The sequence below is a fragment of the Manis javanica genome, chromosome 8, assembly GCF_040802235.1.
Source record: "Manis javanica isolate MJ-LG chromosome 8, MJ_LKY, whole genome shotgun sequence".
In the NCBI taxonomy this organism is placed as follows: Eukaryota; Metazoa; Chordata; class Mammalia; order Pholidota; family Manidae; genus Manis; species Manis javanica.
In genome coordinates, this window is record NC_133163.1 from 2507045 (window position 1) to 2530344 (window position 23300).

Sequence of the window (23300 nt, forward strand, 5' to 3'; positions counted from 1 at the left end):
TATCCAGAGTAGGATTCTGAAGTTAGCTGAAAGCTTGTTTAAGACAAGTGTGGCCTCTGGTTTAAACTTTCATATAGTTTTTATTAGCCATGATCATTCTCATGGTGGGATTCTGTATAACCACTCCATATATGTAAGAAAAAATTCCAACATACTCAAGGATAAAAATAGAAATTAATGTCCCTGTTTTAGAAGTTCACAGAGATCCAGGGACCCTGTAGTTCACTAGTATTTCAGGCAAGGAGTAAAATGCATGTAGGGGAGAGGAAAAAGCGACGATCTGCCTGAGCAGCTGCCTGTGCACAGAACAGGCTCAGGGCGCCTCCCCACAGCATAAGCATCTGCTTTAAGGGGGAGGGAACTGTCACATTCTGTGCCCGAACTGGACGCTAGGAAATACGACTGCTACTTTAGCACTCCAACCTCCAATAATTTTCCATTTTTTCAATTCATTTTTAAGATAGAAAGAAAAGAAAACTTGGATGTTACTAGATTACAGGCTCTGCCCCATCTTGTGTGGTTTGGCACTGAGGCTGTGTTTGGCTAAAAATAAAGGTAACACTTTCACAAGCAAAGCATTTAAATGATCAATACTAACAGAAGCAATGAGACCCAGGTTGGGATCAGGCGGAGTCACCCCCAAAGAGGAAGGTGTCTACAGGTAAAACACAGACAGGTAATGACTCTCAAGAAATTAGAGACTTCTTAAAATTATGTCCAAAGAGTGGACTAAGTGACTGTGGGAAAGCACTGGAAGTGCATGTGCACGCGCGCGCGCGCACACACACACACACATACACACATACACCCCCCCCCCAAGCAGGGGACAAATAGTGAATCTTCATCTTAACAGACTTTAAAAAAGTCTGACTCTATACCTCAGAGAAATGTACACTCTTAAGTTCAAAAGGATTCTGACAGAACAGTCCAACCATTTCTAAGAATTTACAAAAAGGGCTATAAGACTACATTTTACTAGTTCTATAGACTGAAACCATATTAGAAACTTCTGTAGTTTTCTATTGATATCCTCTATTAAATCACTTCAAACTAGAAGAAAATTTAGAGATTTGAGAATGCAACTGTAAAAAAGGAAAATTTACCATAGATTACTATGAAGAAGGAGTACACCAATCATTATTTGTAGCTATCTAGTCCAGTTGCTATACTCGTTATTAATTTTAATCATGAAGACAATGTTAAAATAAGCACGCACATCAGAATCAGAAAGAGAATGCTGTAATGTAAATATTTCTAAAAGTTCGCTGAATAATCAATATAACCTTACATAACAAGCCTTTACCTTCATATCAATTCAAACTTAAGTACTCTGAGGAAGAGGGAATAACAGGTTTTAAAGATGAAGGGACAAAGGAAAATCTTTGCTTAGGCTGTCACATAAGTTAGTGATCAAACGTTTCATTTGACAAATGAGATTTAAAGGAAACAGAAACCTTAAAATGCAATTTCCGAAAGTATGAGAAAAAAAGAAAAACAATTTTGATGCTAGACAAGGGACTGTCACATGATCAAATAATGCTCAAGTTAAGAGGTTAGGGCACAATGAAACATGATGTGAATTTATTTTATGGACTTCTGCTCCAGAACCCCGCTTGCTCACTTTCATTTTATCTATTACTTTGAATTTAGTTTATACAACACACTCCAAAAAGACAGAAGAAAAATATATTTTAGCCTGGGAAATTCATTCTATACAAAATACATTTAGCTACTTACCAATCCAACTTCTTTTTTTCTGTCCCCCACACTAACCCTACCCCATGGTCTCCAGACCTACTTAATACCACTCCTTCAGTATTTTAAATCACGTTTATCCTACGTATGCTTGCTTTTCCATCAAACTAAAATCATTCAAAGGACTGTGTTCTCCATTTCTGGCATTCTCAGGTGTGTCTCTTTTAAGATGGAGCCTATGTTACTACCTGTCCACCTGGGCCCTTTGGCAAACTGCTCACCTACCCTACCTACCAGCGCTCTAAAGGCTCCCTGCCTCAGAACCTTATTTCCCCCATCAGCCTTTGTTTCAGTTATTAAAAAAAAAAACCCTCCACTTCCCTATTTACTATTCTACAATTAAACCATAGGTTACTATCCACCTCCTTTAGGAAAGCTCCCTAGTTTAACTCAACCTTTTCAATCACCACACATAGCCAGCCAACCAGGAGGATAAAGTCTGAAAAATGAGAGGAATTTGGAATTCTAGTTATCTCGCTAAAAATTCACATTAAAGTTTAACTTACCATTACAGAATACTTACCATTATTCTTTGGATTTTGATTATAAAACCTGAGAAGTAAATGACATGCTTCCATTTCTCCTGGGAAAAATAAGTTTTCTTGCAAACAGGTAAAATTTCTTACCTGTTTTCTTTGCCATTCTGAATTACTGAATGTCTATCAGCTGTAGTTCTTTCACTGCAAACATAGGTATTTCGTCGTGTCATTCCACCAGATGCTGTATTACTCTATTAAAAATAGGGCATTTTGTCTTAAACTATTAAGTATAATACAACAAAAAAACTCATCTAAAAACACATGAATACTCAGTTTTCAAATAAACCTACATTAATATATCAATAGGACTGGCCAAAAGATTGAAATAGAGGGTGGAGGCAGCAACCTCTACCTTTTCTACTGACAGAAACAATGAAAAATGGTTATGATAGGGTGACTTTGAAAAGCTGGCTAGGCTATAGGGTCCACAAAGAATAAATAACTCATGGATTACTATAGTAAGAAGATAGATCCATTACTTTTAAAAGCTAATACTTTCAAAATAAAGAAGTACTTTCAAAATAAAGAAGTAAAAAAGCAAAGGTTACAAATATAAGGTAAACATACAAATCAACATAAAAAATGAGTTAAAACTGGGGAGGAGGAAGCAAGATGGCAGTGTGAGAAGGGCAGTGAAAATCTCCCAAAACCATACATATTTTTGAAAATACAACAAATACAACTACACCTAACAGAGAGACCAGAAGGTACAGTACAACAGCCAGGCTACATCTACATCTGCAAGAACTCAGCATCTCACAAAGGGGGTAAGATACAAAGCCATGACCTGGCGGGACCTGAGCACTCCCCCCACCCCAGCTCTCCAGTGAGAGGAAAGGAGTCGGAGCGGGGAGGGAGTGGAAGCCCAGGACTGCTAAACAACCAGCCCTAGTAATCTGCTCTGGGAGCACAGACACATTGCATGGTGTGCTGGATATTAGAGAAACGGAAAAGTAAAATCTGCGAGCAGGGCCCCACAGCCAGCGGCCCTGGGACAAAAGAAAAGTGAGTGCTTTTTAAAGTCTTAAAGGGACAGGAGTCTCACAGGTGGATGGAATCATTCTGGCACACTCAGCCGAGCAGGCTGGGAATCCTAAGTAACTTCAGGAGCCCTAACCCCATGGGTGGCAACACAGCTCTGAAGCCCCTCACGGTGGTAAGCAGCTGTCCATTTGTTACCCTGGCCGGCACTGCCCCACCACAGAGGAGGAGCTGCTGGGGAGTGGCCCCACCCACAGCAGCTGCCCAGAGTCTCCTCCCAGCACAATTACCTGGGCCAGACCCAGAGGCTGCCACCAGCACACAGCTGCCCAGCACAGAGGAAGCTGGGGCAAGGCACAAAGGGGAGGCATTCTTGCAGGAGAACACACGTGGTGCACCTGCCACTCCCCGCAGGGCTCTGTGCTATCCCAAGGGCTTCCCTGCCCATGGCAGCTCAGGGTTAACCCAGAGACTGCCCCCTGTCTGAGGGTAACTGACACAGGCAGCGGAGAAGGGCAAGGTGACCAGCAAGCAGGTAGGGACTTTGTTCTTCAAGCTGGCACACGCCTACGATGACCTCCATCACCATGAAAAGGCAGAAGAATCTGGTCCAGTCAAGAATAACCCAGACAACCCCAGAGAGAGGGCTTGGGGAGTTAGATATACCCAATCTTCCCGAAAAAGAATGCAAAATAAAGGCCATAACCACAGTGATGGACCTGCAGGGAAATATGCAAGAGCTAAGGGATCAAGTCAGGAGGGAGATTACAGAAATGAAACAATCTCTGGAAGGATTTAAGAGCAGACTGGATGAGGTGCAAGAGGCTGTTAATGGAATAGAAATCAGAGAACAGGAACACAGAGAAGCTGATGCAGAGAGAGATAAAAGGATCTCCAGGAATGAAACAATATTAAGAGAACTGTGTGACCAATCCAAACGGAACAATATCTGCATTATAGGGGTACCAGAAGAAGAGAGAGAAAAAGGGATAGAAAGTGTATTTGAAGAAATAATTGCTGAAAACTTCCCCAAACTGGGGGAGGAAATAATCTCTCAGAACATGGAAGCCCACAGATCTCCCAACAGAAGGGACCCAATGAGGACAACACCAAGACATATAATAATTAAAATGGCAAAGATCAAAGACAAGGACAGAGTATTAAACGCAGACAGAGAGAGAAAAAAGATCACCTACAAAGGAAAATCCATCAGGCTATCATCAGACTTCTCAACAGAAACCTTACAGGCCAGAAGAGAATGGTGTGATATATTTAATGCAATGAAACAGAAGGGCCTTGAACCAAGAATACTGTATACAGCACGATTATCATTTAAATATGAAGGAGGGATTAAACAATTCCCAGACAAGCAACAGTTGAGGGAATTTGCCTCCCACAAACCACCTCTACAGGGCATTTTAGAGGGACTGCTCTAGATAGAAGCACTCCTAAGGCTAAATAGATGTCACCAGAGAAAATAAAATCAGAGCAAAGAAAGCAGACCAACCAAATACTAACTAAAGGCAAAAAATAAAATCAACTAATAACAAAAGCAGTCAAAGGAAACACAAAAGAGCACAGAATAAAACACCCAACATATAAAGAAGGAGGAATAAGAAGGGAGAGAAATAATCATCATACGGTGTTTATAATAGCTTAATAAGCAAGTTAAGTTACACAGACAGATAGTAAAGAAGCTACCCTTGAAACTCTGGTAACCACGAATCTAAAGCCTGCAATGGCCATCAGTACATATCTTTTAATAATGACCCTAAATGTAAATGGACTGAATGCACCAATCAAAAGACACAGAGTAACAGAATGGATAAAAAAGCAAGACCCACCTATATGCTGCTTACAAGAGACTCACCTCAAACCCAAAGACATACACAGACTAAAAGTGGAGGGATGGAAAACGACACTTCATGCAAACAATAGGGAGAAAAAAGCAGGTGTTGCAGTACTTGTATCAGACAAAACAGACTTCAAAACAAAGAAAGTAAGGAGATAAAGAAGGACATTACATAATGATAAAAGGCTCAGTCCAACAGAGGATATAACCATTATAAATATATACACACCCAACACAGGAACACCAGCATATGTGAAACAAATACTAACAGAACTAAAGGAGGAAATAGAATGCAATGCATTCATTCTAGGAGACATCAACACACCACTCACTCCAAAGGACAGATCCACCAGACAGAAAATAAGTAAGGACACAGAGGCACTGAACAACACACTAGAACAGATGGACCTAACGGACATCTACAGAACTCTACACCCAAAAGCAGCAGGATATACATTCTTCTCAAGTGCACATGGAACATTTTCCAGAATAGATCACATACTACGCCACAAAAAGACCCTCAGTAAATTCAAAAGGACTGAAATTCTACCAACTAAGTTCTAAGACCACAAAGGTATAAAACTACAAATAAATTGTACAAAGAAAACAAAAAGGCTCACAAACACATGGAGGCTTAACAGCATGCTCCTAAGTAATCAATACATCAATGACCCAATTAAAATAGAGTTCAAGCAATATATGGAGACAAATGACAACAACAGAACATTTCTGTGTAATGTTGCAAAGGCAGTTCTAAGAGGAAAGTATACAGCAATCCAGGCATATTTAAAGAAGGAAGAACAATCCCAAATGAATAGTCTAAAGTCACAATTATTGAAACTGGAAAAAGAAGAACAAATGAGGCCCAAAGTCAGCAGAAGGAGGGATATAATAAAGATCAGAGAAGAAATGAAAAAAATTGAGAACAATGAAACAACAGAAAAAATCAATGAAACCAAGAGCTGGTTCTTTGAGAAAATAAACAAAATAGATAAGCCTCTAGCCAGACTTATTGAGAGAAAAAGAGAATCTACACACATAAACAGAATCAGAAACGAGAAAGGAAAAATCATGACAGACCCAACAGAAATACAAAGAGTTATTGGAGAATACTATGAGAATCTATATGCTAACAGGCTGGAAAACCTAGAAGAAATGGGCAACTTCCTAGAAAAATACAACCTTCCAAGACTGACCAAGGAAGAAACAGAAAATCTAAACAGACCAATTACCAGCAACAAAATTGAACTGGTAATCAAAAATTACCCAAGAACAAAACCCCCGGGCCAGATGGATTCACCACTGAGTTTTATCAGACATATAGAGAAGCCATAATACCCATTCTCCTTGAAGTTTTCCAAAAAATAGAAAAGGAGGGAATACTTCCAAACTCATTCTATGAAGACAGCATCACTCTAATAACAAAACCAGGCAAAGATCCCACCAAAAAAGAAAATTACAGACCAATATCCCTGATGAACACAGATGTAAAAAATACTCAACAAAATATTACCAAACTGAATTCAAAAATACATCAAGAGGATCATACACCATGACCAAGCAGGATTCATCCCAGGGATGCAAGGATGGTACAACATTTGAAAATCTATCAACATCATCCACCACATAAACAAAAAGTAGGACAAAAACCATATGATCATCTCCATAGATGCTGAAAAAGCATTTGACAAAATTTAACATCCATTCATGATAAAAACTCTCAACAAAATGGGTATAGAGGGCTAGTATCTCAACATTATAAAGGCCATATATGATAAACCTACAGCCAACATCATACTTAACAGCGAGAAGCTGAAAGCTATTCCTCTAAGATTGGGGACAAGACAGGGATGCCCACTCTCCCCACTGTTATTCAACATAGTACTGGAGGTCCTAGCCACAGCAATTACACAAAACAAAGAAATACAAGGAATTCAGATAGGTAAAGAAGTCAAACTGTCACTATTTGCAGATGACATGATATTGTACATAAAATACCCTAAAGACTCCACTCCAAGACTATTAGAACAGATATCTGAATTCAGCAAAGCTGCAGGATACAAAATTACTACACAGAAATCTGTTCTACTCCTTTACACTAACAATGAACTAATAGAAAGAGAAATCAGGAAAACAATTCCATTCACAACTGCATCAAAAAGAATAAAATACCTAGAAATAAACCTAACCAAGGAAGTGAAATACCTATACCCTGAAAACTATGAGACACTCTTAAGAGAAATTAAAGAGGACACTAACAAATGGAAACTCATTCCATGCTCTTGGCTACAAAGAATTAATATTGTCAAAATCGCCATCCTGCCTAAAGCAATATACAGAGTCAATGTAATCCCTATCAAAATACCAACAGCATTCTTCAATGAACTGGAACAAATAGTGTTAAAATTCATATGGAACCACAAAGACGCCGAATAGTCAAAGCAATCCCGAGAAGGAAGAATAAAGTGGGGGTATCTCGCTTTCCAACTTCAAGCTCTACTGCAAAGCCACAGTAATCAAGACAATTTGGAACTGGCACAAGAACCGACCCACAGATCAGTGGAACAGAACAGAGTCCAGATATTAACCCAAACATATTATGGTCAATTAATATACAATAAAGAAGCCATGGACATACAATGGGGAAATGACAGCCTCTTCAACAGCGGGTGTTGGCAAAACTGGACAACTACATGCAAGAGAATGAAACTGGATCATTGTCTAACCCCATACACAAAAGTAAATTCGAAATGGATCAAAGACCTGAATGTAAGTCATGAAACCATAAAACTCTTGGAAAAAACATAGGCAAAAATCTTTTGGACATAAACATGAGCGACTTCTTCATGAACATATCTTCCTGGGCAAGGGAAACAAAAGCAAAAATGAACAAGTGGGACTATATCAAACAGAAATGCTCTGTACAGCAAAGGACACCATCAATAGAACAAAAAGGCATCTGACAGTATGGGAGAATATATTCATAAATGACAGATCTGATAAAGGCTTGACATCCAAAATATATAAAGAGCTCACACACCTCAACAAACAAAAAGCAAATAATCCAATTAAAAAATGGGCAGAGGAGCTGAACAGACACTTCTCCAAAGAAGAAATTCAGATGGCCAACAGACACATGAAAAGATGCTCCACATCGCTAGTCATCAGAGAAATGCAAATTAAAATCACAATGAGATATCACCTCACACCAGTAAGGATTGTCACCATCCAAAAGACAAACAACAACAAATGTTGGAGAGGTTGTGGAGAAAGGGGAACCCTCCTACACTGCTGGTGGGAATGTAAGTTAGTTCAACCATTGTGGAAAGCAGTATGGAAGTTCTCAAAAAGCTCAAAATAGAAATACCCTTTGACCCAGGAATTCCACCTGTAGGAATTTACCCTAAGAATGCAGAAGCCCAGTTTGAAAAAGACATATGCACCCCTATGTTTATCGCAGCACTATTTACAATCGCCAAGAAATGGAAGTAACGTGAGTGTCCATCAGTAGATGAATGGATAAAGAAGATGTGGGACATATACACAATGGAATATTATTCAGCCGTAAGAAGAAAACAAATCCTACCATTTGCAACAACATGGATGGAGCTAGAGGGTATTATGCTCAGTGAAATAAGCCAGGTGGAGAAAGACAAGTATCAAATGATCTCACTCATCTGTGAAGTGTAAGAACAAAGAAAAAAGCTGAAGGAACAAAACAGCAGCAGACTCACAGAACCCAAGAATGGACTAACAGTTACCAAAGGGAAAGGGATTGGGGAGGGTGGGTGGGAAGGGAGGGATAAGGGTGGGGAAAAAAAGGGGGGGGTATTACGATTAGCAGACATAATGTAGGGGGTGCGGCACAGGGAGGGCTGTACAACATAGAGAAGACAAGTAGTGATTCTATAGCATCCTACTACATTGATGGACAGTGACTGTATTGGGCTGTGTAGGGGGACTTGGTGGTGGGAGTCCAGTATACATAATGTTCCTAAAAAAAAAAAAAAAGTTAAAACTATAAAACTTCAGAAAAAAAGGATTAAATCTACTTGACCTTGGATTGGACAGGAAAGTCATAGCTACAACACACGGAAAGCACAAGTAACAAAAGGAAAAAATACATAAATTGGACTCTATCAAAACTAGAAACTTTTGTGCATCAAAGGATATCATTAAGAATGTGAAAAGAGAACCTATAGAATAGGGGAAAATATTTACACATCATATACTTAGTGAAGGTTTAATATCCAGAATATGCACAATTCAATCATAAAATGACAACCAATTTAAGAATGGTCAAAGGACTTAACAGACACTTCCTCAAGGAATGTCATACAAAGGGCTAACAGCACAAGAAAAGATGCTCAACACCACTGGTCATTAAGAAAACGCAAATCCAAACCACAATGAGGTAGTACTTCACACCAGCTAGGACAACTATAATAAGAAAACAGAAAAGAACAAGTATTGGCGAAAATGTGGAGAAATGAGACTGTCATTCATAAATAGTAGGAATGTAAACTGGTGCATCCACTGTGGAAAACAGTTTGGTGGTGCTTCAGAAAGTTATACAGAATTACCATATGGCCCAGCAATTTCATTCCTAGGTATATATCCAAGAGAAATGAAAGCTTAAGTCCACAAGCTTGCACACGAATGTTTATAGCAACATTATTCATAATAACCAAAAGGTAAATGATCTAAATGTACATCAACAGATGAATAAATACATGCTATGGCTTGGGTGAACCTTGAAAATATGCTGAGTGAAAGAAGTCAGTTACAAAAGGCTGCAGAATGTTACAAGTCCAATTCTATGAAGTACCCAGAACTGGCAAATCTACTGGAAGAAAAAACAGGTGACTGGAGAGTGATGAATGGATAGAGTGTTCTGGGGTGCTGAAAAGTTCTCAACTAGAGAGAGGTAGTGGTTGTATAACACTGTCAATGTACTAGATGCCACTGAATAGTGTGCTTCAAAATGAATTTCACATCAATTTTTAAAAAGCTAATACTTTCAAAGTAAAGAAGCAAGAAACATGGAGCTAGAGGGTATTATGCTCAGTGAAATAAGCCAGGCGGAGAAAGACAAATACCAAATGATTTCACTCATACGTGGGGTATAAGAACAAAGAAAAACTGAAGGAACAAAACAGCAGCAGAATCACAGAACCCAAGAATGGACTAACAGTTACCAAAGGGAAAGGGACTGGGGAGGACGGGTGGGAGGGAGGGATAAGGGCAGGAAGAAGAAAAGGGGGCCTTACGATTAGCATGTATAATGTGTGGGGGGGGCACAGGGAGGGCTGTGCAACACAGAGAAGACAAGTAGTGATTCTACAGCATCTTACTACGCTGATGGGCAGTGACTGCAATGGGGTTTGTGGGGTGGGACTTGGTAAAGGGGGGAGTCTAGTAACCATAATGTTCTTCATGTAATTGTAGATTAATGATAATAAAATGAATTAAAAAAAAAACAAGAAACACAAGTCACACAGGAATTTCATCAATTTCATCAAATAAGAACAGTAGAAGCAGTCACCTTTAATTAAAGCTATGTACATACAGGGAAACTCTGAAGTCTAATGGGAGAAAAAAAACTTAACAATACTATTTTTTCCCTGTATAAATAATAAAATATGGGTGATTGATAATGTTCAGGATAAATTTTCAACAGGGTGGTATGCAGATGAGCAGAGTGACAAGGATGCAAAGTTAGGAAGGCAGAGCACAAGGTCCTTATATTCCTTCGCTAACTGTCAACAAAAGCTGAAGGTTGAATTTAAACTGCAGGAATGACAACCCAATTTTATGGCATTAGGAAGCCAAAATAATAAACCTTTTTACAAAGCACAGGGTCATAGTATGGAGCCAACAAATGCGTTTGGGCCCCTTTATGAGCTACTATCCCTTCAAGGGAAGACTCCTAAAGGGAGCAGCAGAGCTTCCACATGGGTTCCACACTCTTAGGGTTCTTTTTAGGTACATGGAGGGGGTGTTATTGTTAAACTTTGTAGGGAAAAATGTGTTAACAGAAAATCCTCGAAACTGTACATTCCCTGAAAATTCTAAAATTACTTTAGGAGTGCTAAGAATAATTACTAAGGTCAGATTTAACAATTTCAATTCATAGGAAAGTTTCTGAAAGTGAACAGATTCAATTTAATTTAACAAATACTACCTACTTAGGGGGGATTTTGTTAAGGGTACACATTAAGAGATGGATTCAGGTCAGCAGTGTAATCTTAGGGAATTACTTGATTTCATTTTCTTCACCTTACAATTTAGCTAATACATGGAAAAGCATGTGGCAGGATCCCTGGCATACACATGGTAAGGACTTAGTCATTGCGCTTCATAGCTAGTGCCCTTTGAAGATGCAGCTCAAGTGCCACACACCTGGCCCCTGGCAGCATCAGACATCCCAGTGCCCTGTACAGACTCAGGTACACTTTTGTCTGTACCTGTCATTATTTGAATTTATTTATTTCCTGAGGACTATGAGGTCTTTCTATTAGCATCTGACACAACAATGTCTCAGCAAATGTTTGTGGAGTAACTAGAAATAGCCCTTGACATAAAGGATCTCATCACTTATCTAGTGGGATGGTGCACAGCAAAAAATACCTTCAGTGCAGCAGGTTATCTCTACAAGTTTAGACTAGGCATGGTAGCCTAGGGAGGAGGGCGTTCCAGGCAGACAAGATCACAGGAGCAAAATGTCTGAATCATTTCAATCCTACTATCGTAGGAATGCTCTCGAGTTCAATAATACTTACACTCGGGACAGTGGAGCTTTTCTTGCGCTCAGGAATATCCGCCTTATTGGGATTGCTTGCATTCCCAAGCATGGGACTGGCTGGAGCAATTCCCTTTCCTCCACCAGCAGTGCCACCTGGTTTTCGGGAGGGAATTCCATCTTCTTTAAGGTCACTATCTGTAGTGCTGGTCTGACTCCTTTTTGGATACGCCACAACTGAAGGAATAGCTGGTCCAGCTAAAACAGAGTTCACTTTTTAAGTCAAAATAGTTTCCCATTTTATTCCATGAAAGTAAACATATTTTATAAGATGACCTAAGATTGCTATATATCTAAGAAAATACAAGACAGTCAAGTCCTGTTTCCCATTCATGTTTTCTTGATGCCATAAATTTTACTTTGAAATTCTACTTATTAGTCCCCAACTTTCTACTTTTCTTAACAATTCTTTAAAAAATGTAAGTCTGTACAGTCTTCCTTCAGAAACACCTTCAGAGAGCATTGGCTAATGGAAACATCTTTGTGGGTGTTAATGTACAGGTAATTAATCAAACTAAGTCGATACACACACATCATGCAGATGAACTGTTTCAAATGGTACATGTGAGTGAATCTCATCCTTTTTTGTACAAGAGATACCTTCATCTTCTACAACAGAAAAGTAGAGATTTAAGGGCTGTTTCTTTTTAAGTTTTATCTTGGATCTTTTTTAAAGCACTTATCTCTTAGATAAATAGTAATTTGAGTAGATAGGGAAAGGTGGGATAAGCAGAGGAAAGCATTTTTTCATGCAAATGACACAAAGCAAGTGAATAGAGGTTCTGGTCATACTCAACGCCCCACCCGCACCCCCCCATCCCCTCGAATGTTCCTAGGGACATCTAGGGTGGACAACTGACTAATGTTCTGCAATAAACCATCTGGAGGCTATGCTGGTAGCACAGGAGATTCAGAGTTCAAAGACTTTTGGAAATGGACAAGGTAACGAGTATATTCTTTATATAATATCATGTCTAGTGGTAACCTTAAGAAATGGTACCAAATGCTCATTATTTATTCTGTGGTAGAAGAGATTTTATATTTTAGGGTCTATTAAAAAGGGGGAGGGAGAGGGTTGGCTCAGTGCAGAAAAGCTGCTTCTTGGTCAAAAATCCAAATTGTAAATCTATTAGGAACTGAATTAAAAGTAAAGAAGGGGTTGGTTTTATTTATGGGAGGACAATTAAGCTCTCAGTTTGGTAACCTCAACATATAAAACTAAGAACTAAGCAAGTATAGGGTGATATTACTCTTAATGCTATCTTTCTACTCAATATCATGTTCTGAACTTTAGGGTCACTACTGATTTGCTTTGAAATTTCTATGACTTCTATTTTGAAAATACAAAATCATTTCATTTTAAGATTTGAGCTTCTGGATAGAAACAGATATTGATATAATCCACAGACCTCATTAGTTCGGGCTGCCCTGGTTTTACTTGCACCACTTCTGACTGTGTATTAGTTCTACACACTTTAACCATGTGTGCCGATTCATGTGACCACTAGGTGTCAAGATACAGAGCAATTCCATCTCAAGGACCCTGTGGACTACCCTTTCATAGCCACTGCTACCTCTCTTCTACCCCAAACTCCTTCCTTAAATCTTGGCAACCATGAATCTGTTCTTCATTTCTGTAATTCTGTCATTTTAAGGATGTTACATGAATGGAATCAACTTTATGTAATCTGAGATTCTTTTTCCACTCATCATTATTCCCTTGAGACCCATCCAAGTTGTATGTGTCAACAGTCCCTTCCTTTTTATTGCTGTGTACGTTGTGGATGTTATCACACAGAAAATGTGATTATTATGCCATCAAATTTGTTAAGTAGTTTCTTGCATGGCTTTTAGTGTTTGGGACCAGTTAGAAAGACCTTCACTAGTCCAAGTTATAAGGCAAATCATCTCATGTTTCCTTTTAATATTTCTGTGTTTTTATTTTTTATATCTTCATTCCAATTGGAATCCACCTTTTATAAGATATGAGAAATGGATGTAATTTTTTTTTCTGATAGCTACCAAGCTTTCCCAATGCCATTTATTAATAAACCAGTGAGCATTCACCTTTTTTTTTTTTTAAGACAAAGAATCCTTGAAAATCTGATGAAGATCGCCCTTCCTAGAAAACTCTGTACACACACACGGGGGTTCACACACGGGACCCAAAGTAAGAACCACAGATAAGAACTAAGTGTGATTTTGCAAAAGCAGGTGTATCGAAATCATTGGCGTCTAGAGGCGCGGAACAAGGGGAGAGGCGAGAAGAGGTGGGAGGACAGGTTAAAAGCTAGTTTGCCTCCAGGCTCGTCTGCCTTCACTCCGTATCAAGCAGATGTGCTTTACCAGACACTGTATTTGGAACCTACCCTAATTTTAGCATTTAAAAGAACTGAGCCAGAGGCAAAATCAAATCTTTCCTTTGCTGACCACTATCTTCATCCCCATAAAGAATGAAAAAGAACATGGAATTGGGTAATTTTCTACATATGTGGATTTCTGGAAATACTTTCATGAACTTCCTTTAACTCTATAAGAAGAGGTAATTGGTGGGTTAGTGGACAGAGCCAGAAGACCAGGGCCCAGGAGTCCTGGGGTCTGTCCCATGTGTTCCCACTTCTATGTAACTTTGGAAGACTTGATGAGCCCTCTTGCCCTATTTCCTTATTGATAAAATGTGGGTTTGGTGAATGTAGATACCATGTCTGAAGTTCTTTATAGCTCAAAAATTTTCTGAGCTGGGGGAAAAAAGGCATTACCAATCCAGATGTAATCTATGTGCTTAAGAAAGAATGAATTTATTAAGATAGCCACTAGAGATATGAGAAAACTCCATTACCAGGTTTCTTCCAGGATTTAGGAATAATTCCCTTTAAACTGGATGGTTTAGAGCAAGCAATATGTAGGCTTTGCTAACTGTTTTTGCAGTCCATGGTATTGAGAACCCCTCCTTGTTTGCATCTAACATGAACACAAAAAAGAGACAGAGACCCAGATCAACATTTGGTTTACAGATGCCATGTGCACAAATCCTAGTGCCAGACGGGTTCTGAGCCCTCAGTCACGCGCTGGGAGAGCAGACATATAGACGGGGTGCTGATGGTGTCAGTGCAGTGTGCTGCTGCAGCCCGCACCACTGAGAGAGGTGGCATCAGAAGGAAGAGAAACGGAAACTAAGCAAAGTGTCATCACTTCGGGTACAAAACCGAAGCTGCCGCACATGGAATACTCTGTGCAGTTACTTCTAAGTGCCAAATTTTAAGGTGAAAGAATGGAGGTGGACAACATTCAGAGAAGGGAAATGAACTCAACAGAGATAAGTGGATACTGCAGGTGAGGGCTTGTTTTTAATATTAGGACCAGAACAACATAGATTTGGTTCTGGGTCCTAGAATACTGGAATTAAAATGCCTACAACATTAATAGTCACAGTTAACAGTTGAGTAAATATACATGTGCTACAGTCTGGGTTCTAACACCTAGGGTTACCTGGAAGGTAAAACAACTGTCAAGCTTGGTAACATACCCTTTAGGGTCCTAATCTCATAAAAGATTCACTTTCTACAGTGAAAATTTTAAGAGTGAGGGTGTTTAGACACACCGACAACTACAGTGTGGCTAGAATGACATAGGTAAAAAATTCAAACCAATTAAGATAAAACTGGGGTACTATACATTCTCCAGGGCTACGCTATCCAGTGTGGTAGCCACTGGCCACATGTGGCTATACGAATTTAATTGAAAATTGAAAATCATTTCCTTGGTTCCAGTGCTCAATAGCCACCACATGGCTAGAGACTACTTGATTGGACATCACAGATATAGAACATTTTCATGACTACAGGAAGTTCTGTTAGTGCTGTGCTGGAAAGAATCTGATGCAGAGATGGGCAAGGGAGTGAACAGAGAACTAGAGACTGGTGCAGGGGTCCCAGAGGGTCGAATGGGAAGATTTCCAACCAGCTAGGCCTTACCGACAAAAGCACATCCAGAAAGCAGCAAGGAGAACAGAGCTTTAAGACAGTCATGCCAGCACCTGTAGAACTGCTATGGAGGAAACATGGGGAAGAGAAAGCAAGCCAATCTCCCACCCCAGTGGGCTCAAAGCAAAAGGATGTTTCTCGGTGTTAGGGGGCGACACTCTGAGAGAACACGCTGGAACGGTCCCAGACTCACCATGGTCACTGTACCGCCTCTGCTTCTGGCTTGAAGAAATACTCCTTTGCACTTTGTGGTGAGGAGACTGGCCAGTACTGTTGTTGAGATCACTGCTTGGCCTCACCTTAGCGAGTGAAAGATTGCTGCTAGAGCTGGAGTCACTAGCATCCAGCTAAGAAGAAATGAGAAAAACAGAGCAAACCACAACACGAACCCAAATGATTTATCAGGAAACTAAAGTTCTGGCACACAAAATGTTCATGAGCAGCTCATTCAGAGAGAAGAACCACAATGTACAAAAACGACAACCCTCAACTCAGGCAAAAGTACTTTTCTGATGGCTGGAAAACCTCACAAAAGGATTGGTACTTATGATCATCTTTCAAGGCTTGCTTTTCCAAATCACTTTAAAGACTTCATTTTCTTCAATACTTAACATCACTTCTAAACTATCATGACCTATAGGTTAGCTTACAAAGCCAGGTTTTTGACAGTATATTCCACAAAGATTACTATCTTAAACTAGCAGCTCATAATGATCATAGGAATTATATTTGTTACTTGCAGGTAAATTAAAAAATGATATACCAAATGTTACACATACTAAAAAAATAAAAACCAAGAAGGGTTTATATACACTGCTATTTTACAAAAAAGGACATTTTAGCTTTTTCTGATTTACTCTTACCTCTGAAGATTTTCTCCCCAACAACAAATATGTAGCTGTGATTTCATCATATTTCATTTTGCTAAGAGATTCTTGAATTTCTTCTTGTGAGTATCCCATTCCCACCATAATATCTAAAAGAAGGACATAATATAGCTTACATATTTAGTCTGGGTAAGAAATCACTGTGTTACAGAATAAAATAATTTCCTTTATATGACCCCAAATATCACAGATCTTATAACACAGATGGGCAGTTGGCTTATTTCTGAGTTACTGAGTGCTATTACAGGAATTGAAAGGCAAGTTCCTAAATATGATAAAACAGGTAAGTTGATTCATACAATTTACTTTTTAACTTCCCATCATTCCTATTTTAGGAATATACATATGAGTCAAAAAGAAATATGCTACTTTACACACATAGCATGCAGGCACAGAATAATTACCTATTCTTTTCTGGTCCGAGATGTCTAGCTCTGGTTCAACGAATGGTTTCAGCTCATCTTCCTCATGCCCTGCGTTGACCCACCTGTCCTTCATGATTTGCTGAAAGATGAACTGTTCATTAGCAGCATGAAATAAAACATTTTGATAACCACAATTTTTAGGAAAATTTCTTTTCAACATTTCATCTATTATAGCTCAAAGGGTAACTTAAAAAAGTTTTAATGTCTCAATTCCTGCTTAAGAAGCCCCAAGATAGTAGTATTCAATATGTCATAAAAATGAAGCAAAGTTCTAAAAATACTTGAAAAACTCTCCGAAGTTATTATCTCCATTTATGTGATTACCTCTAGAGTGCCTCGTTTTATTGGATTTAGCACCAGGAAACGTTTGAGAAGGTTTTCACAGTCTGTGGACATGTAGAAAGGGATTCTGTATTTCCCTCTTAATACTCTCTCTCTCAGTTCCTTTGGGGAGGTAGGAAGGGAAGAAAAAGTCAACTTTTAGGTTAAAAAAGAACCCCAAAAAACCTTGCTGAAACCCTCCATACTGATATCAGATTAAAATATTAATCCTCATCATTCTATAAAATCCTGTTTAGCTTTCTGAGGAACACAGATGCAGCTGCTTTTTGTACCTTTAGGTTCTGCCCATCAAAGGGGAGAGACCCGCTGACCAGGGTGTAAAGAATGACACCGAGGCTCCACACGTCCACCTCTGGCCCGTCGTATTTCTTGCCCTGGAAGAGCTCTGGGGCTGCATATGGAGGACTGCCACAAAACGTATCCAGTTTACTGCCAACAGTAAATTCATTGCTAAAACCAAAGTCAGCTATTTTAATGTTCATATCAGCATCTAACAATAGATTTTCAGCCTAGAGGGAAGACATCAAGACAAAAATGAAATTTAACCAAAGTATAATCAGAACTGTGATAGAATTAAGCATTTCATAAAAACTTTTCATAATGATACAAGATTAATATATATCCTAGTGAATAAAATGAGAAAACATTTCCTAGGGAACAAAATAGGAGATAAATTAGAATTCCTAATTTTTTAACATTAACAAGCAGTAACAGACATGAGGTATAGATTGATTTTAGCACTAAATGTAAACAACAAATACCCACCCTCAAAAGAAAAACCTTTAAATTGCTTCTTCAATTAAGGATAAGGGGCTGTTAAAAAATGGACACTTGTTTTAAGTGGAGAGCCACAGTTTATAAAAACTGCTCAGAAGCTGTATAATGGCTATTATTGAGGAGAGGAGACTCCTAAACCTCATTCGAGATACAGGTCATAGCTCATTTTTTCAACAAACATTTAACATGTGGCAATCGTACAACTGGCATTATACTAGTATTTACAAGACAGACAGACTAGTGTCTACAAGGGTCCTGCCCTTGAGGAGCTCACAGTTTAGAAGTGGAGAGGCAGAAAAATAAGCAACTATACTCTCTTAAGTGCTGGGTCAGAGGAGGTGTGTGGAGTGGTGGGACTGGCACTGAAAGGTGGATGGTGTCCCAGGGGTGGGAGGGTGAAATCGAATCCGCTTTCTGGAGGTTTAGTTGATAGCAGTGGGTGTGCTGATGAGAGGTTATTTCAGGCAGAATAAACAGCCCAAAAACCCAGGAGAGAGAGAACATTTCACTCAAGACTGAAAGATAGCAAATGGAGAGAGATGCAGGAAGAGAGATAGCAGGGGACATGGCCATGGCTTAATCACAAAGGGCCAACCAAATGACTTGTACTCAGGTGAAGTCTGGGTTTTCAACCCAAGGGCAATGAGAAGCCAGGAAAGCAATAATCTTATTTGTGTTTAAAAAAAGACTGTTCTCTGACATTAACCCAAACATATATGGTTAATTAATATTTGATAAAGGAGCCATGGACATACAATGGGTAAATGCGAGTCTCTTCAACAGATGGTGCTGGCAAAACTGGACAGCTACATGTAGGAGAATGAAACTGGACCATTGTCTAACCCCATAGACAAAAGTAAATTCAAAATGGATCAAAGACCTGAATGTAAGTCATGAAACCATAAAACTCTTAGAAAAAAACATAGGCAAAAACCTCTTAGACATAAACATGAGTGACCTCTTCTTGAACATATCTCCCCGGGCAAGGAAAACAACAGCAAAAATGAACAAGTGGGACTACATTAAGCTGAAAAGCTTCTGTACAGCAAAAGACACCATCAATAGAACAAAAAGGTACCCTACAGTTTGGGAGAATATATTTGTAAATGACAGATCCGATAAAGGCTTGACGTCCAAAATATATAAAGAGCTCACCCACCTCAACAAACAAAAAACAAATAATCCAATTAAAAAATGGGCAGAGGAACTGAACAGACAGTTCTCCAAAAAAGAAATACAGATGGCCAACAGACACATGAAAAGATGCTCCACATCACTAATTATCAGAGAAATGAAAATTAAAACCACAATGAGGTATCACCTCACACCAGTAAGGATGGCTACCATCCAAAAGACAAACAACAACAAATGTTGGTGAGGCTGTGGAGAAAGGGGAACCCTCCTAGACTGCTGGTGGGAATGTAAATTAGTTCAACCATTGTGGAAAGCAGTTGGGAGGTTCCTCAAAATGCTCAAAATAGACTTACCATTTGACCCAGGAATTCCACTCCTAGGAATTTACCCTAAGAACGCAGCACTCAAGTTTGAAAAAGACAGATGCACCCCTATGTATATCGCAGCACTATTTACAATAGCCAAGAACTGGAAGCAACCTAAGTGTCCATCAGTAGATGAATGGATAAAGAAGATGTGGTACATATACACAATGGAGTATTATTCAGCCATAAGAAGAAAACAAATCCTACCATTTGCAACAAAATGGATGGAGCTAGAGGTATTATGCTCAGTGAAATAAGCCAAGCGGAGAAAGAGAAATACCAAATGATTTCACTCATCTGTGGAGTATAAGGACAAAGGAAAAACTGAAGAACAAAACAGCAGCAGAACCACAGAACCCAACAACGGACTAACAGGTACCAAAGGGAAAGGGACTGGGGAGGATGGGTGGGAAGGGAGGGATAAGGGGGAAGGGAGAAGAAAGGGGGTATTAGAGAAAGGGGAGAGCTGTACAACACAGAGAAGACAAGTAGTGATTCTGCAACATTTTGCTATGCTGGTGGACAGTGACTGTGGGGGGGACATGGTATAGGGGAGAGCCTAGTAACCATAATATTCTTCATGTAATTGTAGATTGATAACAAAAAAAAAAAAAGAAAGAAAAGGGGATTACTCCCTGATAGGCTAAAACTAACTGTAAATCAACGATTAATGCATGCTTTAAATATCCTTAATTTTGATCATTTAAAGGGTGTCAGATGATCAGCTATGGAAATACATTTTTCTGATAATATTCCTTTCTCTAAAAAAAAAAAAAGCAGTTCCTGTGTGGTGATCTCCAATAAGTTCTTCACAATGGCATAAAGGGCATATCAAAGTGTGGGCAAAGAGTTTGTTTGTGTTTATACAGAGGATCAAAGCCTAATTTGGCTACCCAGAAACAGAATTAAGATATGATATGAAGAAGAACTTCCAACATCAACATTCTCTGGAAGAGTCATTCCAGAAGATGATCATCAAAAAACTTCAACAAAGATCCTGGCGCTGCTGCAGTTGTAGCTGCATTCATCCCACCGGTTCCTGGACTTGCCATGGGAATGAAGAAGGAGATATCTAAGCTGGCCTGTGCATACAGTAAAACAACAAATTTGACCAGATCTATACTGTCGGAACTCAACCAAGAATTAGGAGAAGTGCAAGTTGCAGCACTCCAAAAGCTTGCGACTATAGACTATCTACTGTTAAAAGGACATATGGGATGTGAACAGTTCCCAGGAATGTGTTGTTTTAATTTGTCTGATTTTTCTCAAACTATTCAAATTCAGTTAGACCATATCCATCATATCATTGATAAGTTTTCACAAATGCCTAGGGTGCCTAACTGGTTTTTTTGGTTTCACTGGATATGGCTGGTAATTGTAGGTCTGCTTTGGTTATGTAGCTGTATTCCTATTATGTTAATGTGTGTACGCAATTTAATTAGTAGTTTAAAACCTATACATGCTTATGTTACACTACAAGAAGATATGTCAAAGAAATAATCAATCTTCCCATGTTTTCTTCCACCTGCTACTTCTATAGCTTTTCTTCTTCCTTCCTAATTACAACCCTTAAATAGACTTCGTGCCTCATATCGAAATTACCAAGTATCATAATTCTTCCAAGTGGTAAAGATACCTCAAGACAAATGCTGGGCATAGAAGCCACAGGGCATAAATCTGCAAAGAAGTAAAAAGCTAACCTTTTCAAACCTTTTCAAATATTGCTTCTCTCTCACTTACCAACTTCACATTTCCCTGTATGGCCCCGGAAGATGACTGGTTAGCCAGAGACGGGTAAGATTCCTCAAGGGAGGAACAACCTAAGACAGGCACAGTCGCAGGGGGGCCATCAGGTGAGAAATTGGGGATCAACAGAGGTGAGGCTTAGAACCTCACTCCCCCTCTGTTTTGAGAGAAATCTTCTGCATTCGTGGATGTTTTGTTGCCCTTTTCTAGCTTGGATTAATACTTAGTCTAGAGGCACACACCTGATCATCTACATTTGCCCTCCTACAGCACTAAACTATGTTTTCTACCTTTATCTTGCATCTACCTACCACTTTGGCATTTTATTAAACATAATAATAATAATAATAATAATAATAATGATAAGGGAGAAATGTGGGATTCACATATAAATCAAGTATAAAAATCAAACGAATATTCACATTTGACCTGATTGTTTATAGTTCATAATGTGTGATCAAAACCGAAAGTTTCTGTGATGAATGCCCTTGTACTGTTCACCATGTAAGAACTTACTCACCATGTAAGAACTTGTTCGTTATGCTTCAGAAGATTGGAGACTGACGAGAATTAGGCTTGGGGTGGATTAATGATTGTGCATTGAGTCCCCTATACAGAATTTTATTGTTGTTAACAACTATTTGATCAATAAATATGACAGATGCCCTCTCAAAAAAAAACAAAAAAACAAAGACTGTTCTGGTTGCAGGTTGGAAGACAAGCATGGGATGGAGACGGATGCAGAAAGGGTGGGTGCAGAGAGGAAAAAGCAAGTCAAAGACAACTACCTGAGGAGGGAGGGTCAGTGAGTACCAAGAAAAAACACAGTCTAGACAATGCTGAAAGAAATATGGCTGTGTAGGTGAAGAGATATCAGGGTGTATCCGGGAGGGAAGCTGGGGCAGAATGGTCTTGGTAAACAGTGGTACAGACTTGAGCACATTTTTGTAAACTGCTGGTAGGAAGCCAGTAGAGAGGGAGGGTGGATGAGGCAACGGAAACAGGAGACTGCAGACAGTGCAGCCCCTGGAGGGACATGGGACCCAGAACACTGGGACAGGGTCAGCAGAGCCTTTCGAGCCTTTCCAGTCTTGTAACACGGGAAAATTCTGAGGTGAAGGTACAGGTGCAGTGATGTTTGAAGCCCTGCCGAGAGACTGAGGGAGTTTCTGCCGGCTCTTCTACCTGCTCTGTGAAACAGGAAACCTTATCCTATGCCAAGCTGAGCGCAGAGGTGGATTAACTGTGAAGCGGGTCTCAAATAGCTGTTGCTGTTAATAGCAGACAACTCTGACTAGAGAGAGAGAAAGAAAGTGTGCCAGGCCCCACTGAGGATGCTGTCCCGGTGAGAGCAGACATTTCTGGAGGACCCTGTCCGGTGATGTGATGACTTTTCTCCAATGACTGACTACAAGCTACCTTAATTGAAATGTAAATACTTCTAATAAACGTCATTTTTCTTTAGTGCTCTTTACTGTAACTTGATTAGAGGGATTTGATTATTATAGGATCTTTTTTTTTTTTTAGTAACACAATCTAATCTATGTGTCAGGACTGCTGGGAGAACTGAACACATAAAAACAGAGCACACATGCATAAGGGCACTGTGACTCACCTTGAGGTCTCTGTGAACGATCCGCTTTTGATGGCAGTATTGGACTGCAGACACTATCTGGGTAGGAAAGATGCAAGGTTAATAGTCACTGGTGCAG

General features: G+C 39.4%; 1 protein-coding gene across 18 annotated transcripts in view; it reads right to left on the bottom strand.

Moving 5' to 3' along the window:
• MARK3 (microtubule affinity regulating kinase 3) overlaps positions 1-23300 on the bottom strand; it is a 92763-nt gene that overhangs the window by 13262 nt on the left and 56201 nt on the right. For 14 of the 18 annotated variants that reach the window (XM_073241787.1, XM_073241791.1, XM_073241788.1 and 11 more), the window contains 8 exons: positions 23204-23260; positions 17839-18075; positions 17549-17668; positions 17204-17303; positions 16776-16888; positions 16106-16259; positions 11910-12127; positions 2382-2485 (listed from right to left, as the gene is read on the bottom strand). In XM_073241787.1, coding sequence (XP_073097888.1) covers positions 2382-2485; positions 11910-12127; positions 16106-16259; positions 16776-16888; positions 17204-17303; positions 17549-17668; positions 17839-18075; positions 23204-23260 — 1103 coding nt within the window. The remainder of the gene's footprint in view (positions 1-2381; positions 2486-11909; positions 12128-16105; positions 16260-16775; positions 16889-17203; positions 17304-17548; positions 17669-17838; positions 18076-23203; positions 23261-23300) is intronic. The other 4 variants (XM_073241790.1, XM_073241799.1, XM_073241796.1 and 1 more) reach the window with 1 other exon arrangement.